The 18,435-nt window shown below is 38.3% G+C and overlaps 3 protein-coding genes across 3 annotated transcripts; 1 reads left to right on the top strand and 2 right to left on the bottom strand.

Moving 5' to 3' along the window:
• Positions 1–84: 84 nt before the first annotated feature.
• Positions 85–4,697, bottom strand: LOC116713633 (phosphoglycerate mutase 1-like). Its single transcript, XM_032553842.1, has 4 exons — positions 4,392–4,697; positions 3,132–3,406; positions 1,846–2,026; positions 85–1,663 (listed from the first exon to the last, which is right to left on the bottom strand). Exons 1-4 carry the CDS (start codon positions 4,528–4,530, stop codon positions 1,494–1,496), a joined length of 765 nt encoding a protein of 254 aa, XP_032409733.1. The 5' UTR covers positions 4,531–4,697; the 3' UTR covers positions 85–1,493.
• A 6,252-nt stretch (positions 4,698–10,949) lies between these two features.
• marveld1 (MARVEL domain containing 1) lies at positions 10,950–12,470 on the bottom strand. The gene is made up of 2 exons (XM_032554143.1): positions 12,318–12,470; positions 10,950–12,163 (listed from the first exon to the last, which is right to left on the bottom strand). The coding sequence occupies exon 2, from the start codon at positions 12,028–12,030 to the stop codon at positions 11,533–11,535; it is 498 nt and encodes a 165-aa protein (XP_032410034.1). The 5' UTR covers positions 12,031–12,163; positions 12,318–12,470; the 3' UTR covers positions 10,950–11,532.
• A 1,222-nt stretch (positions 12,471–13,692) lies between these two features.
• LOC116713848 (arginine vasopressin-induced protein 1) lies at positions 13,693–18,052 on the top strand. Its single transcript, XM_032554130.1, has 3 exons — positions 13,693–13,832; positions 16,308–16,681; positions 17,022–18,052. Exons 2-3 carry the CDS (start codon positions 16,359–16,361, stop codon positions 17,278–17,280), a joined length of 582 nt encoding a protein of 193 aa, XP_032410021.1. The 5' UTR covers positions 13,693–13,832; positions 16,308–16,358; the 3' UTR covers positions 17,281–18,052.
• The last annotated feature ends 383 nt before the right edge of the window (positions 18,053–18,435 follow it).

Below are 18,435 nucleotides of genomic sequence, written 5' to 3'. Positions count from 1 at the left end.
CAGATTTAAATTAAATATCTTCGAAGAAGCAAATGAACAGTCAAACTAAAACAGCAGAAGCGTTATCAAAATCACTCACACTGACAGCGTGGCCTCATTTTATTCCATTGAAATCCCCAAGGTAACCATTTGGACATTATTGTTTTAAGCGCAAACACAGTAAGACATGGCCACCTGTTGAAACTGACAGGTGGGTCAAGGAGAGCAACTTTTAATTGTACTCTTCACAAATCTACTCTTTATGGGAGAGAGGGAAGAAGAAAGCAACTAATGACAGAAAGCCACAAGCACTGTTTGCAGATTGCCACACGGCACATCATATAGAGGACACAGGGGACACATGCTCTGGTCAGATGAGATAAAAGTTAAACTTTTTGGCCAACAAGCAAAAGTCCACATCACCCTAGAATGATCATCCCTGTGGTGATGTTTATATTTAAAATCACCTTCTCCAAGAAGTACTTTCCATAAAGAGGCAGGGAGACAACACAGACATACACACACTTTTTGATTTATTAGTTAATGGTTCTTTTAAGCAACACACAATACATTGCATAAATTAAAACAAGCAAGCATTCAACAATACTGTAGGACATGGTGGGAGGCACATTAAACCAATAGCAAACCAAATATGGTGAAACAACACAGAAAACTCTGCTCTTAGCACTGTAAAATTGGTGAACTCTTAGCAAAATAAGGGAATTATCCTTTTTTTATACAGTGTAATACTTACAAAGAGATATTAGTCAATGTTCAAAGAGAGACAAAGGTTGCTAGATTACAGACAAAAACACAGACAACATTCATAAACATGGTACACAGCCTAAAGACATGCAGTGAAAGGAAAACAATTACCTGCTCTAAATATCCCATCCCACTCTCAAGAGATTGAAAAATTTGACAGCCGTTTCCTTTGAATAGTTTTCCTGAAGTAAACATTGAAAATTGAGCAAATAAAAGCACATATTCAAAATGCCACATGCAATCACCTTGTCCCACGCATTAAACAAGGACAGGGGAAGATTGGTCCTTATCCCTGGTGCAGAAAACAGACTACTTAAAAACACAGAATAAACATAGAAAGAGTATGTAAGTTCTTACTAGTTGCAAACATACTATGCATGTTGAGCATCAAAAACAAAACTAAAATCTTATGAGCTTCTAGCTTATGGCAACATTCGAGTTTCGTTCAAGTCATTAAATATATTTTACTACAAGCTTTAACAAGTCCTAATAAATATTATTTTAAGGTTATAATTTTTCCTATCTCTTGAGAGCTGTGCTTTCAATTTCTCTGAAACATATCCATCCATGTTTGTGATTTGCCCTGCATGAAGCCAGAAGAACAATCTCTAGCATTTTGTTCATACTGTAGAACCTGAAACATATTAGCATTTGGGAAACACACTAATCTGAGGTCAGCTTTCAGGGATTACTTATACCTTCACACTAAATAGACTATTATGTTTATTTATTTATTCATTTCTCTCTTGTTACTTCTTGGCTTTTCCTTGAGCAGCGACAGCCTCCATGGCTTTGCGTACAGTCTCCTCGTCTCCCAAAAACTGCATAGGCTTCACTGGCTTCAGGTTCTTGTCGAGCTCATAGAGGATCGGGATGCCAGTTGGCAGGTTCAGCTCCATGATGGCTTCGTCTGACATTCCTATGGATTGTTACACACAGAAAGCTAATTCTCATTAATGGATAAATTATTCCACTGATTTATAGGAAACTTTTTGCATGCCAATCCTGCTTGTTGAAAACGTGTGTTCAAAGAAAACAAATTGACACCAAGTAATGAAGAATATATTTTTAGAGTGAATTGTAAAGTGCATCGGCACCCACCCTCCAAGTGCTTCACAATTCCCCTCAAACTGTTTCCATGGGCAGCAATGAGCACCCGTTTCCCCTGTTTGATCTGAGGAGCAATCTCCTCATTCCAGAAAGGCAGTGCACGTGCAATGGTGTCCTTCAGGCTCTCACAGGATGGCAGCTGGTCCTCAGTTAGGTCTGCATAGCGACGATCCTGCAAAGAAAACCACACCAGAATGTAAGGTTTTACAGAAAAGAAGAAATAAACGATATTTTGAACTCTTTTACTAACATTTGGACATAAATTGGTTTCCAAATGGTGCGCAAACCGGTGCCTTACATATGTGCTTGCACCAAGCTGTCTGAAGCAGGTTTGTAAATTCGATAAATTTGTGGAAATGTTTAGTTGAATCAGTTGTTTAAAATGACAGGTATAGCAGAAAACTAAACCAAACTGACAGAATGGACAGGGAGATCATCAATCACAAAGGCAACCAAGGAGCCGAAGGTATAGGAGGATCATTTGACAGAACAATGATTAATTGTACACTGTAATACACCCTTTATTGGGAGAGTGGAAAGAATAATTAATAACAGAAACCCAAAAGAAACACTTCTTGCAGATGACCAGAAAATGTATAGAGAACATAAGGGAGACATGCTCAGGTCTAATAAGGCAAAAGTTGAACTTTTTGGCCAGCATGCAAACCTCCACATCACCCCAAAAACACCAGCCCTGCAGTGAGGAAGTAGCAACATGCTGTGGGAATGCTTTTCATCAGCAAGAAAAGGGAAATTGATTATTATGTGCTAGTTTTTGGTGCATCACATAAAATCCCTAAAAAATAAATTGAAGTTCATAGCTGTGACAAAATTCAAAGAGTTAAATGGGTATCGATACGTTTGGAAGGTTCCCTGACCTTTATATCTGCCTAACCATTTCAAAATATGACCATTCCACCTTATCTGAACTTTGAACTTAAATCCAGAAGTACTCTATTGTGCCAGTCACATATTAACTCTCACTAGACATCCTGTTAGGCAATAACATTAGGGTGCTGCAAGCAAACAAAGGGGAATTGAATCCCAGCGGTTATCATGTTTCGTTCCATATTATATGTGCAATTCCTTTAACCCAATATTGTCCTTTAAATATTGCAGGTATTTCAGTTATCATTCAGACCTGACTGAAAAAATATACAAGGCATGCCTCCATTTTGTTATAATGTGCAAGCACTAAGCCAGTCAACATGTACAAAATCCGAATGCCAACATAGCTGATTGTCTGTGTATTTACACTGGAGACAATCATATCAAACCTTGCTGATGATAGTGTAGTAGTCATGGTCTGGGCCCATGGGGGGAGGAGGGATGTCAAATGAGCGCCTCCAGATTTTCACTTGGGCCTCTCCGTGCTTAGCCGCTGTCTCAGCTTTGTTGAGCCCAGTTAGACCTCCATAATGGCGCTCATTGAGCCGCCAGGTCCGATGGACTGGCACCCACATTTGATCAATGCCGTCTAAGACGAGCCATAAGGTCCTGATGGCCCGCTTCAATACCGAGGTGTAGCAGAGATCAAACTCAAAACCAGCATCTGTGAAATTCAGATAGAGACACAAAGACAATTGTGTTAAACATAAACTTATTTTATTAGCATCACAACATTTTGGACCAATTTGCAGAATATGAAATTTGCATTTTACTCATAAAACATAATCCAGAATCTCTGTTGTCAAAATTTAATGTTAGATTATTTTTTTAACAATTGGAAATAGATCATCAGTGAAATTTATTGTATTCCACAAGTAGGACTAACTTTGACTGGATCTATAAATCTTACCAAATGATTTGGATAGGGGTTGGAATTAATTAGATGCATGTGAATTAAATTCAAACTCAATTGGATTTTACATTGCATATAATGCACTATTCAGGATTTTCCTAGTTAACAACCATTTATGGTTTTCTCTGCCAATTCTGTTGCTTTTTTTAAAATAAAAGTCCTTTGGTGGATGAAGCTATTTTATAGTGCCTAGAGATGACATTTATTGTGAAAGGGTGTGATAAATAAATAAATAAAACTGCACAACTGAATGCAATGAAAGTTATCTGAAACATGTTTTATGAACAATTAAGGAAAAACACCAAAAATATTAATATGAATATATTACAGTAAATTAGGGCTACGAATATGATATTTCTTATCACTGAGGAGTCATAAAATGATTTTTCTTAAAATTTCTTTTTGATTTACACAACAGGATCCTTGATTTCGTTTATAACATTTCTGCATCCTATTGCTAGAAAAATGACGAAGAATCATTTGCCCGACTAATACCTGACTATCTAACTGTAAGCCATTGTCATCTCTCCTTGACCTGGAAAATAAACATTTTCAACAACCTGTGTAATGTTATTGCACTCGCACCACGTCAAAAAGCACATTCTTTCAATCTCGTTCAGTGTCGGTTTGCGACCTGATGCATGCAGCTGCAATGATGCAACTCACTGTTGCATGTCTGGAATAACATCGCGCCGGATTGCCGCAGACAATTATAAAACGCCAGTAGCCCCCACACCTTTAAGAGCCTGTCCTCCTCTCTTCGCCTCCTTCTCCCCGGTTTCGCTCAAATCTGCATCGAACCAGCCGCAGAAACGATTCTCCTGGTTCCAGTTGCTCTCTCCGTGGCGAATCAGCACCAATTTGAAGGCCGCCATGTTCAATATTGCTCTGCAAGCTTCGATTGTTAAAATAAATACAAACTATCAAGTTGATTCAAACAGCTGATGCCGGTGATGGTGATGATGACGGTGAGCTGAGAGCTTGCAGCTCCAAGAAGCAGACAGGTCAAATCTTTGCTTTCAAACGTTTTTATTCTGGGGATTGGTTATCGTCTCACTTCCTGGGTTTTACATCCAATCGGAATCCGTCAATGTTATTTCTCAACCAATAGTAGTGGAAGGCGTCATCAGATATGACCTTCATGATATACATTGATTTCATATATCTAATAATTTAATGAAGTTAAAAATAATACTGTTGGCAGTAAAAAAAATAGCAATACAAACCATATCTAAATCATGCTGATAAAATATTGAAAAAGTTTGTAAAATAAGAATTATAAGGAAAGGTGTTCACATTTACTTGTTAATGGCACTTTGTAATAAAGACAGTGTAAATTTAAACATTTTAAAATGTCTAATTAACCTGTTTGATCTTATACAATGAAGAAACTAGTCTGTATTTATAGTTTTTTTCAATTGGTGTGGTGCATTTCTCACACCACTCACAACTTCACGACAGCTAGCACATTTCTCTAAAAAAATGTCCAAACTGCAAAACATTTTTGATAGACATGCAAAAAGTATGGCAAATGCTCTAAACAGATTCCTCAGAAGCAGGTATTCATGTCATTAAAAGTGTCAGTGTCATGAAAAATGGAAAGTCCTGATGCAATATTTATGAACAAGGTAGTCAAATGGCTTTTCTCCTAGTATAATCTTGGTGACACTACCTGAAAATGCTTATAGCAGTACTATATGCTATTTGCATATAAATGTGTGGATGTGCCAAAACTTTCTCTTGCTGAACAGAAACAAAACTGAAGTTATTATTTTTGCACCTAAAGAGGAACGATCTAGAGTCAATGCACAGCTTCAGTTATTACAACTAAAAACCAGCGATCAGGCCTGAAACCTGAGAGTAGTGATGGACTCTGACCTGAACCTCCTGACCCTTGACCTTTAGGTGCAGACAGAGTCCTGGCCTGAGGACATGGTACAACTGTGTTGTGCAATGTGCTGTTAATGTGTATGTAGTTCCCTCTTCCCTATACAGTTGATGCAACAATGTAGGTTTTTTCCCAATTCTTTCTTTGCTTCTTAGTATGCTACATACTGCTTACTGCTGCTGAGAAATAATCTTTGTTTGAAAAAGATCTTTATCCCATCACAATCTTTTAATCTTTATATAAAATAGCAAAGTGCTTGATTTAATATCAGTGCTATTTATTATTTTTGTGTATACACACGCCCTCTCACTCTCTTGTAAAAACTGCTCTGTCCTTTCTCTAGTCCTTACTGCTTTTTGATTATATAATGTAGTTTGCTGTTTTGTGGCTTTACTTTGGTTATGATGAGAGCAACTGACTGGACAGTCAAGCTCATCCTTACACTTCTAATTAAAGTGTATGCTTATGAACAATAAGCCTTCCTAATCCTAAATGAGAATGTGTGGCTATTAGTTTGTGACATCATTGAGTCTAAATTAATTGGGGTGGTGTAGCATGACAATGATCCAAAACACATCAGCAAGTACCCATCTGAATGGCTAAAAAAAAAAAAAAAACGAAAAAAGAAAATGAAGGTTTTGGCCTTAATCAAAACTCTGATTCAAATCTGATTAAGATGCTGTGGGATGACCTCATAATTGAAACTCATGATTCATGCTTGAAACCCATCCAGTGTGGCTGAAATAATTCACCTCTTTGAAGAACTGACCAAAATGCCCCAGCATAGATTTAAGAGACTTGTTGCGACTTCAGACAAATGCTTGATGGCAGTTATTGCAACAAAGGTTTTAAAGGTACTTGTTGTTTGTTGTCAGGTAATCTTTGTCTAACATAAAATATGTTTGCAGATCATAAATTAGAAGAAATTTGTAAGAGGGAAAAAAAAATTTCACAGCATCATAAGACAGCTTTTTAGTACTCCATGGTGCCACTTGGTGGATTAATGAATAATTGCAAACAGATGAGAGGAATTAAAATTCAGTTGAAGCTTCTGAAAAGAGTCCATTTGTAGCTTCAAAACGAATGATGCCGTAAATGTTTTAAATGTTAGATCAATAGAGTCACTTAGAAACCAGATTTTCTAATATAACAAAAAAAAATTCGTAAATATTTTCATCATTGTGATTTAGAGATGTTTTTTTTTGTTTGTTTTACCTCTGTGTCTACAACAATTGATTATTGTGAAATACAAATTTAGCCCATGTGGCTTGAGACTGATGGAGAAAGTTTGCCTGGAAACAGTTACCAGCCTTGTTAGCTGTTATCAGAAGAGCCATCATCAACACTGGGAGGCAATTTTTCTATCAACGAACATTGCACAGGAAACAACAGCAAGCAACAATTACAAAGAATCACATAGAAATGTGACAGTTGTGGGTACAAATGTGATGCTTTAAGAAAGTACAAGTTTTATTAATGGTAAACGAAGGTACAGCAGCTAATATGTACATTTGCATTTCAGAAACTTTACAATGTAACACAGGAAATCTGTCATTTTATGGAGCCATTCCCTTCTCCTTTCAGCTCCTTAAGCTCATTCTTTCTGAAATACATTCTGCATGAAAAGTTGGCCAAAGACCGGGAGATTAAAGGAAGTGGTGGTATTTTCAAAGTTCTATAAATAGCAATCACTATTTCCCTCTGACTGCCCTCACACAACACATGGACACAAGGCCTATTCAGAGTTATAGCTTTCCCAAGAGCTGCTCTAACAGATGTTTATGGTTTCCTTGCACAAGTGAATAAGGAAACCATAAACTGCAGTATCAGAGACAAACAAAGCTGCCACTCACAACATGTTGCTGATTCAATCCTCTCACAGACAGGAATTGAAGTGCATCTCAAAAATATCTCAAATTCCTGTTTTAAGATATTGTCACAAATTCTCCTAGTTTTGCTCCTGTTTCTTCTTCTCCTCACTCACTTGTTCGTTTTTCCTTCATGTGGTTTTCCGACCCCTCCTTGCGTCTCCTTGGCAGTGGAATGTGCATCTCAGCAGTAGCTGTTGAAAGTGTGGTTATAAAGGGCACTGCTATGTGAGCGTCTTTGTTTTTGTCTTTCATGTGAGAACTTGTAGACACTTGGGCCAGACAGGAAGAAAGCACAGAAAAAAATAGAACATGCTGACAAAGTGGACACTTCCAGCAGTAGTTACTCACCTCAAGCTTGGGTGTAGATGTATTGCGGAAGCTTCCATGGACCTGCAGAGTTGCTGAAAGGATTTTTATGCACTCCAGTGAACATCAAAATATTAATTTGCTGAATATGCTGAAATACGTTAAAATGTCTTACTACTTTTCAACAGATTCCAATGAGCTCTGCCCTAATCTTCATCTCTCTCCACGGATTCACCATCAGATTCGGGTCAGGATTGTGGCTGCACCACAAACAGCTATGCACGCACGCACCCACACCTATGGAGAATTTAGAGAGACCAATCAACCCGACAGTCATGTTTTTGGACTGTGGAGAAAACCGCAATACCTGGAGAGAACCCATGCATGCAAACTCCATGCAGAAAGAAAGGGATGTGAACCCAGGAGCTTCTTGCAGAAAGGCAACAGTACTCCACTCCAAAATGTTAACATTATTTCCAATCAAAAGCAACATGTTAGTAAAATCAAAGCATTACTTTAAACTTAAATATACCTTTGAACTTAAATATTTTTGGGCTGAATTGCTGATCTGGAGTTTTAGAGACTAAATGCTGTTTCATTGTTCACTGGGCCATGTATTTTTTCACTCTATAGTAAATTTTCACTTTGTATTCTTTTAAAGAATGCGTTTAAGGCCATGTTTTCTCAAGATCAAAAGATCATAATCATTTAATGTCTTGAACCTCTTCTCACTTATTATATTTCTCTGAACCACCAATATGACTTGTTTATATCATTGACATACTGACAGTAATGTATTTTCAATTTGAGGTTTTGCTGCATTTTTCTTAATTAGGAAAACTATTTGTTCATCTTGTCTTTCACAGTCTGGTGACATACCACATAGATTCACTTGGGATAGCCTTACGTCTCAATCTATGCACTTCTGACTCAACTTCCCCAACTTTCAAAATAAAAAGGGATACTTATTTCATCACTAATCCGTTTTCTATTTTACAGCACTGCACCACATTTCCTGTGCTTTGACATTGCTGTTTCCACATTTTATTCTATGGAAAGAGTTGTCAGTATCAAAATCTGAGTGCATTTCTTGAACAACTATTTCTAAGTAAGAATTCATCGTATTCTTTTTACATTGATTAATTACTGCCACCTGTTCTAATCACACTTTACAATGGGCCATGTTTTCTGGGAACAAACTCGTAGTAAATCGTGGTTCCAATTTTAAAAAAGGGATGTGATACAAAGCTTTGTAGATGTTATTCAATCCAAAAGATGAACAATATTTCATTTAAAGTAAAAGTCAGTCTTTGACTGACATGCCTATTAGATTTTTCACCATTGCAGCTTCATTCAACAGGATGCTCTACTTCCAGGAAGGGGTTAGAGAAAGGGTCTGGAGGGGGTATAATAACACTTGCAGATGGGTGGGAGAGTCCATACAGGAAATGTCTCATTGGATGACCAGCCAAAAGAAATCATACAGCTCCATGATTGTGCCTGTCTCTACATACCCTAATAGTAATGTCTGTGCTTTTTAAACTGTCTGTGCAGATGGAACAAAAACACAAAACCATAATTTTTGTCGTGTTCAAACCCTTTTGAAAGTAATTTGCTTTATTATTACATAGGATGTACATGTTTAGGATTTAACTTCTTTTTCTCAACCATTGAAAGCTGGATGGTATAGTAACAGAAAACATTTTATTGCCAGAACCTTAATGGCCAATCTAGAGAATCTTCCTTTGGCCGTAATTGTCAGCATGTTTTTGAGCTAAACAAAACGTAAATGATTTACTTTGTTTACTGTCAATTACTTATTACCTCATGCTTGCTACTTTGTTTAGGCTGCACACAGGACTAATGAACTGCCTCCATTTAGCTGTGTGCACCAGTTGTGTTTCCGCAGGCAGGGACACGTGGACAGGACAACATTTCTGCAGAAGTCTCCACAGGGAGAAGGGTGGGTGGGAGTGAGTGAGTGTGTGTGTGTGTGCGTGTGTGTGTGAGGGGAGGCTCATTTTTGTCTTCAGAAGTACATACATTTCTGTCCTTGTGCTGCAGCTGGTTAACATTAACCCTCAGCACCACTCTTGCAGCTCAGGTTGTACGCTATCTTCGTTTGCACAGTTGATTTTACCTGCACAGCCCTCATCTCTTATTGTGAATTAGGACTTAAGACAACATGTTTTCATTTTGATGCCCTCCCATACCCCATCTTCCCATCCCACGGAAAAGATACTCATTAAGTCCAGTTGCCAGTGTGCATCTTGTTTGTTTAGCTCTATATTCTGCGTCCTGATTGCAAAAATAAATAAATAAAAGAAACACAGCTATTACTATGAAGTTTTTTCTCTTGTTCTAAAAGCATGGAAGTTGCTATATTTGCAGTGTTTTTGTTGGAAATAAGTGTTTTCAAAGCAACATAATTGGGAGCATGTTTTGAAACTGTATGCAGACTAGAGCGAATGAGGCACTGAATCATCTATACTTGGCTTTACTTTCGTTGGCTGAATTTTCACCCCACCTCCAGAACCCAGACAAAGTGTTCCAGTAAGAGCCTCCTTCCAGATAAATTTAAAGGCATAACACAAATTCTTGCTCATGCACTATGTGCCCACATTAGTCAGATGTCTGTGTGAGAGCCTCTTGTTTTCTTGTTTTTATCACAGAGATAGTTAATACACAGATAGAGACTGTCAGGATCTGTGTTTTTCCGTGTTTAGTTAGAGTTTTTTGTGTCCTTGAGTCTCTTCGTTGTCCTGTCCTCCCCTTGATTGTTCCCAGGTGTGTCTCGTTCTGTGATTACCCTCCCGTGTATTTAACTCCACCTGTGTTCCTTGTTCCTCGTCGGGTCCTCGTCTATGTCAACGTCAATGTTAGCTTCTGTGTCGTCAGTGTTTCCTCGTGCCTGCTGTTTGTTGTTTGGACAAGTTATTTTCATTAAATCCTCATATTTTTCATCATTCCTGGGTCCGCTGCCTCTGCCTCACCACCTCACCCGCACCACTTCTTGACAGAGACGTTGTTTAACAGCTGGGTGAATTTGCACCTTTTCAAATTCATATATATATATATATATATAATATTATGGGATTTGTTTACAAAGATTTGTACCTTTGTTTACCATTATCTTTCTGCGTGGGATTTCTGTTGTGATTTTAACAAAGAATTAGCACTATGCATGATTGCTTTTAATAAAATTTAGTAAAGTAAAAGAAACATCTCATTGATCCTCAACCAGGGCATCTTTATTCATATTCTCTGAAATTATATTAGGAGCATATTTGTTCAGCATACAGCACCATTCACATCCAGGAGGTTGCAACTGTTACCATCTTGAAGGCTGAAACTGGATGTTTGCAATATAGACAAAAGAAAAAGCGTCGTGAGTCGATGTCTGCTATCTGTAGAAAACGTCATTATACAAAAAAAGGTGTAAGAAGATAAAAAAATAATTGTTATAATAAATCTGCAGCATTCCGATGATTTAGGACTGAGTTAAAATGTATATTAAGGTTATTTTCCATTAGGCTACATATGAAAATGCTTCTCAAGAAAAGTTCTGCATTATTGTTTACACTATTGTCTGTGATGGAAACGGCAGTAATACTGAGACTTGTACTCCAACCAATCAAACCCTCTCAGGGGGTTCTTGACCTTTGTACCTGGAGCTGCTTTTCATGCAATTAACAGCCACGATGGGAGACAGTAGAGGCAGTTCTTGAGTAAAATTACAGTGAAGGGAACTATTCCTCATCTTGTAGTGGATACTCCTCTTCCATCCCTCATCTCAACCTGATCCAGTGTCGTTAGATGACAGTCTGTTCTCCTCGGCTCTTCCTGCACCCTCCATAGATGATCGATAGGAGGTAGCTCAGGCAGCACAGACAGGCAAACACGGCCGCCGTCAGGTAGACCTTATACAGGCAAAAGTGCTGGTACTGGTCCAGGTTGCAGTAGGAGTAGCTCTCCGTCTTGTAGAACATGACTCCGATGGCCGGCAGGTAAAGCGCGGCGGCGGCCACGTCGTGCGTCAGGTTGGTGCAGAGCCAGCGCTCTCCTCCCAGCAGAGGAACCAGGTTCTGCTTGTCCAGGAGGGTGATGAAGAACAGGGCGAGGGTGAGGAGCCAGAACAGGACAGCGACGAACAGGACGAAGTGGATGGGACCATCGTACTTGTTGGCAGCGACTGTGATCCACAGCCCAGCTCCGAACACAATCTGCAGGATCCGGGTGATTCCCAAGAAGCTCCGGAGGAACTTGGAAATGTTGCTCCTCACCTGAGGCTGGGGAAGTTGGGGTGCCATCTCTCTCTCTCTCTCTCACTCTCTTTTCTCTCTCTCTCTCTCTCTGTTCTCAGTTCTCTTCTCCGCTCAGACTCGAGTTTTTTTCTTCTTCCTCTCCCGAATAGGGCGGGTGCTTTTTGCCAGCTGCAAACAGCTGGAGAAAAGATGGTAAAAAAAAACAAACAAAAAACAGTGTAAGTAAAGTAATCTTCACAGGAGGATCGGAGGTCCAATAAAAGAAACCAAAGTTTGGGAATAAAGAGGGGCTCTGTGTTCTTTCCACAGCCCGGGGTTTTGAAATGACAAACCTTCTTGCAGGCTATGTTTCGTCTTTTCCGTTTCCTCTGTTGAATCCACAGTCTGTGGAGGGGGCGTCTTGTAATTCCAACTTTACTCCTCCTCAGACTCGTAGACGCAGAACAGAGAGGCCATGGACGTCTTTGTCCAGATCCATCAGCCATGCTGGGAGTGGCAACTTTGCCTTGGAAATCAGGATAACGGTGCTCGGAAACAGGGATTTCCAAGTTTAGGAAACACAAAACCTTACGTTTAACCAATTTCTATTGGCAATTTCTATAGATGACAATATCATGATAAATAATATTGCCATTATTTATCATAATAATAAATAACTATTAAATGCCTATTATTGTTATTACTACTACAATTAAAAAAGTGAATGGAGTAAAAAGTAATTTAGAATAGAATAGAATACAATAAAGTTGAATAGAATTCAACTTTATTGTCGTTGCACTGTCACAAGTACAAGCAACGAGATGTAGTATTTGAAAAAGATTTAAAACATATACGATAGATTCAATACACATAAAGTGAGCTATTCAAGTGTTTGTTCAAGCCCTAGGTTAAAATGTAACTTTTAAAAAATAATTTTCTGTAAAATTGTAACTTTCTGAGACACAGAATTTAGGATTTCATTATCTCTAACCCATAATAATAAAAACTACAAACATATATTTCATTTTATAATAAAGCTACAGTATATCATATCAGTTTTACACATATTCTAACTTTTTGGTGCTTTTGATGTGATAGGAGTTGACCGAACTTGGTAGAAAAATGCTCTATGGAAAAGGAAAGGTTATTATTTTTCTTTTATTTTCTTTATTCCTTTAATTTCTAAAACGAAACAAGGACCTTATTTTCATAATGTTTCACGGTGTGTGTGTCTCAACGAAACCGCCCCTCACAACATGGCAACGGCATCGACGTACACACGGACTCTCGGTGTTTTCATCCATGCACGTAATAGTTGTTTTCTCCCAGTTAATGCACATGTACCGTTTTAGATAAATCTATAAGCCTATGCGGAGCTTCATCGACTAACCAGTCTGCATCGTTATTTATGTGACTGGTCACCATTGGGACTTTTCTTAATAATGCCAGCTCTGTTGATAGAGCTCCACTGCTCATGAGCTCTGCATGCGTCATCCCAGCGCAGGATCCTCACATGTTACTTCCTTTCTCACATTAATGACAGCCGCTCCTCGCTCCAGCCAGGCTCATTGACGTCAATGAGCTTAAGACCTGAAAGTCCGACGTGGACAGTGGGCGGAGCAAAGCGCCATCCACACCCCTCCAGACTCGTTATTGGTTGAAATAGCAAGTTTTACCAGACTCCAGAGGCGGGCGCATGCGCGTCGCTCCATTCCTATTACGTCATTGATTTATAAATGACACTCAAGTGAAAGGAGCCAAATCGAAGCTCCACAAACAGAGCTGCACCAGTGTGTCGGCGCCTACTGCGGTTTCTGCTCTATTTAACAAACAGTGGAGGACCAGGGAAAGATGGACTAAATCTTCAGGTAAGCGCCCATTGTTATTATTATTATTATTATTATTATTATTATTATTATTATTATTATTATTATTATTGCTATTATTATTATCATCATTATTATTTTTCACATAATCAAACTTTTCATCCTTTCCTTCTGAAAGTAGTTGAATAATAGTTATCCCAGCAATCTTCATGCAACTATTATACACTTCGCCAAGTTTAAATGCACTGAATATTTCAGCAACAAGGCAGTTCAAAGTGCCTTAAGACAATTTTTTTTTTTTTTGCAGGTCCTGGTTCTTTTATAAAAGAACAAACGTGGAGTGTTAAATGTTGCATGAGGTGATTGCAATCATTGACTCAGTTGTGAAACCCGTTGAACTAGTTAATGTATAATAGAGACAGTATGCTGTGCTCTGGCTTCATGGGCACAGAGACTGTGCAGCTTGCAGCTCAACTAAAAGAGGATGTGAAACTCACTTTGATTAACAAACTAGTGAATAATGAGGAGCTGCTTTAAACATGCAAATCTTTAAAATGATCTGCTTGAAATAGATTACATTTTATTACTTTAATAATAATAAAAAAAAGTGAAATAACTGTGAAAGGGTTGAATGTAGTAAAGGAACACACAGTGCCATAAAAAATATGTAAATTCCTTGAATTTCTTTATTTTATTTGTTCAGGGTGATGTGCAGTGCAGCATGAGTTATCCATCACACACATCCTTTTGGATGTTGGTTTCATTCGAACACAATAGGGTTCTTCCACTAATTTGCTATGCCTGATAGTGGTGGAAAATGCAAGCAGTGTTTTTTTTCTCTCTTCCATAAAGACCAGGTTTGTGGAGCGCACTGCTAATAGATGTTCCCACCTGATAGATAGAAGCGTTCCTGCTTCTCTTATTAAAGTTCTCCTCATATGGCCTCTTAATGTAGACAAAAGTCCAAAGAGCGATTTTTACCATGCACAAGCTAAATTATCTTTTTTCTTAAGCAGCAAATCATCTTTACAAAAAAAGGCATATTACTCAGAAAATACCCCCACATGAAGGCTCCATTTAAAAAGGCTGCAGGCTACTATACAAACATCAGTTGAGTTTGTTTGACCCCATTTTAGGAAAGTTGCGCTGTTTTAAAATATAGAGTACATAAAATGTTAGATCAAATACTATAGCAGGAATATAGACCTATTATTTTTATAGTGAGACACAATATTGAATGTTTAAATAGAAGAACTGGTTAAACTAAGAGTCTAATGACCTGCCTGGAGCCTGAGCATGCAGACCCCTGGTGTAGATGGTTGTCCATGTCTTGGCAGGTTTGCAGCTGTGTCACAGATTTTTTTTATTTTTAGATGATGAACTGAACATAGCTTTATGAGATGGACATTAATTTACCTAGCCCTGCTTCATTCTTCTCTACAACCTTCTCCCTGTCTGTTGTGTTTCTTAGGTTCTTATGATGCTTTTGCTTCTCTAATGTTCTCCACCAAACCTCTGACCAATACACAGAACAGCTGTATTTATTTTGAGAATAAATTGCACACAGGAGGATGTGTGTGTGCACTACCCTGTCCTCCACTGTTTTGTGCCGTATCACATAAATAACATACAAAGTATGTACATACAGCATACAAAGAAAGTATATTGAAGTTTGTGCTTTTCATATTGCAAAAATCTGAAAAAAATAATGGGGAATTGCTGTTTTTTGCAACACACAGCATGTTTTTTTTTATTTATGTTTGTGGCTATGAACTCAAAAGTAAAAACTTTGGGAAAATAAGTTGCTACTTTATTTTACATGGAAGGTAAAAATATGTTTCCTGGTGAAGCCATGTTTTTATGACATAGTCATATTCCAGTGTATTTGGAAAAAAGAAACAGTCAGCGGTAATTAACTAGTAATGAGAGTACACTTTGTGACTTAAAAATAACTGCCATTTACCAAATTAGTGATAAATTGACATTTCAGGAACCGCTCTGACTTTACATTCTAGGGTTGTATTCTGTCGTCTTATCTGTTGTGCAAAGAGAAATTTTGTGCCCCATTTCTTTAACATATATTCATTTGAACAGCTGAGCAGGAAGCACGTTGAGCAGAAAACAATCACTCAGTTGTGACTTTTGCCATTCAGTAAGCACCGAGTTGTGATTGTCCCACTTTCTAACGGATGTGCGTAAAGGCAGACAAAGTTGCCATCTGAAGTGTAATGGGCTTTAAAGTGCTGATCGTCACTTGCCTTCAAGCAGGATTTAAGAGTCGGCGCTGACTGGAGGATTCTCAGTCACATGACAGCTGCTGTCTTGTGGTTTTACTTATTCCCATGGAGTGAGGATGTGATTTTGTTCCCATTTCCTGGCTCAGCAGGACTCACTTCTTTGTCATTAGTAAAGCACCAGAAGCAGATGAATTTGATGAAGTCACTTGTTATATACCCCTTCAACCTTTTCTTTTTTGGTCAACACATTAATCTGAAACAATTCCTCCTCTCCCCACAGAATAAAGCCTGTGTAAATCGTGTGTCTGCCACCTCTACCACCTCTCTCTGGATGGATACCAGATCTGCCTCCGCTTCTCCCTCTGTGGTGGCTAGTCCTTCCTCCTTGTGGCGTCTGGCCGAGCGGAGGAACAGGAAGTCTGGCTCAGGAAACATTTTCAGCACCGTGAACCTGTGGCAGCTCCAGAGGTTGTTTAGGGCAGCTGGAGATGAGGATGCCGAGCAGAGGGCCCAGCTCGTCTGGGGACACAGAGACGAGGCTGAACTCGCTCAGGCCTTAGTAGCGCTTCGGAGTCGAGGTCACCGCAGAGCGCTGAGGACCAATGGAAGAGATGCGATGGGCTCGCACTGGCTGCGAGCCTTCAATAACCTCAGGTACAACCACCCACATATCAGGGAGGTACTGATCTAAGTCACATACCCAAACAAATACCACATGGCTTTCCTCTTCCTAAAACACACAATCAGCAACAAGATGGAAATAAACATTGATTATTAATAGTCACCCAGGGTTGCATATGAGAAAGATACAGATAAGTACAAGAAAGACAAAGTGAATTTCCCCACAGAGGAACAATAAAGGTTATTTGTATTTTTATTCTGTTCTAACATTGGCCCACTCTCATGTTAATACCAATATATCATACATTGCTATATACTAAGCTTTCACCTGTAATGACCATACTCGTCTCTAACAATGATCTCTGTTGCTTAGGATTGGAGAGACCTCTCCGAGGAGACAGGGAAAAGATGCTGGCGAGGACAGGGATTTTAGAGCCGAGACAAAGAGAAGTCTAGAGTTCTACAGACACTCCTCATTTGAAGCGACTTCAGGAGAGATTGGTGCAGAATCAGTGCTAACTGAGATAAAAAACCCTAATGGAAACTTTGACAGAGCGACTACAACCAGCTCAGGACTGAGGAGAACAGGAGAAAGTAATCCAGAGAGATACCTGCACCGAATACTTCACTGAGAAACAAAGAACAGGAAAAAGTCAAGGACAGAACAAGGATGTGTATGTTTGGCCTTTCTTTTGCTGCTCTCTCTCACTGTACTATCACCTGTTGGAAATGCAGTTGCACTAGATTAAACCACAGACTGATTCAAAACATCTCACAGCTTTAAATAATGGTTGTTGCCCAGTAACTAGCTTATGTTTGTTCTTAAATTCATGTTACTAGTAACACTAAGATGCATAAGGAGAATAAGATGATTGGGAAAAAAAATAAGATTTTGTTTTATTAAAATTTATTTATTTAGAAAAAATATATATCACCAAAGCTATTACTTACTGAAAGCTCAGGTTGCTAATAGACCAAGAATAATATGTTGAAGTGCTTGTTGTAAAAACAGACCTCATCTGGAGATTGGAGTACATGTCCGGGATTTATTTCATTTTTTTTCCCCATAAACTTAAAATGCTCCATTTTGAACTCTGGGAATAAAATCTGTTATATTTTATATTTTCGTTGTCTACCATTGTCTATTTATCACAACACAATGTAACAGAAGGCCTAATTATACCACATTAAAATATTATTTTTGTCTTTCCTACTTTTAGTGTGGTACAAGAATATTTGTAGTTTTCAGAAAGCACTACTATAAACACTACAAAGAGATCCCGTTTTTAATAATTTGTTGGTATTGTCTCTTATGTTGATGCACTGTTTTCATAAACCTTTTTCTTTTTATTTTGAAACAAATAATTTCCGAATAAAGCAAAACACTCCTACATTTTAACCTCAGACCTGCTTTCAGGTATTCTGGGTTCTTTTCTGAGTATTTGGACCTCATAGTTCACATTGTTCCTAACTGCAAGGGAATTTAAAACTGAACCAGACCTTATGAAATGTTTAAACAAATTTTAAAATTGGAATCAAAAGATAACATGTTTTACAAAGCTACATTATTGTCTGGCTGTCTTACTTATTATAGTGCCCTCTGTTAAATTAAAGGGACATTTATCAACATATTTTTGTCAAGGAGTACAATAGCTACTACTAACAAATTGTTTCATATAAAATACAAAATGGCACTTCATTTGGGCTGATCACATTTGCAGCTAATTTCTACAGGCATGGAGGTCAAAGTAAAAAGAAAACAACAAAAAAAAGCAATAGAAACATTT

Source organism: Xiphophorus hellerii, chromosome 22, assembly GCF_003331165.1.
Source record: "Xiphophorus hellerii strain 12219 chromosome 22, Xiphophorus_hellerii-4.1, whole genome shotgun sequence".
Classification (NCBI taxonomy): domain Eukaryota; kingdom Metazoa; phylum Chordata; class Actinopteri; order Cyprinodontiformes; family Poeciliidae; genus Xiphophorus; species Xiphophorus hellerii.
The sequence above is the reverse complement of the archived record's forward strand: the minus strand, read 5'-3'. Positions and strand labels throughout refer to the sequence as shown.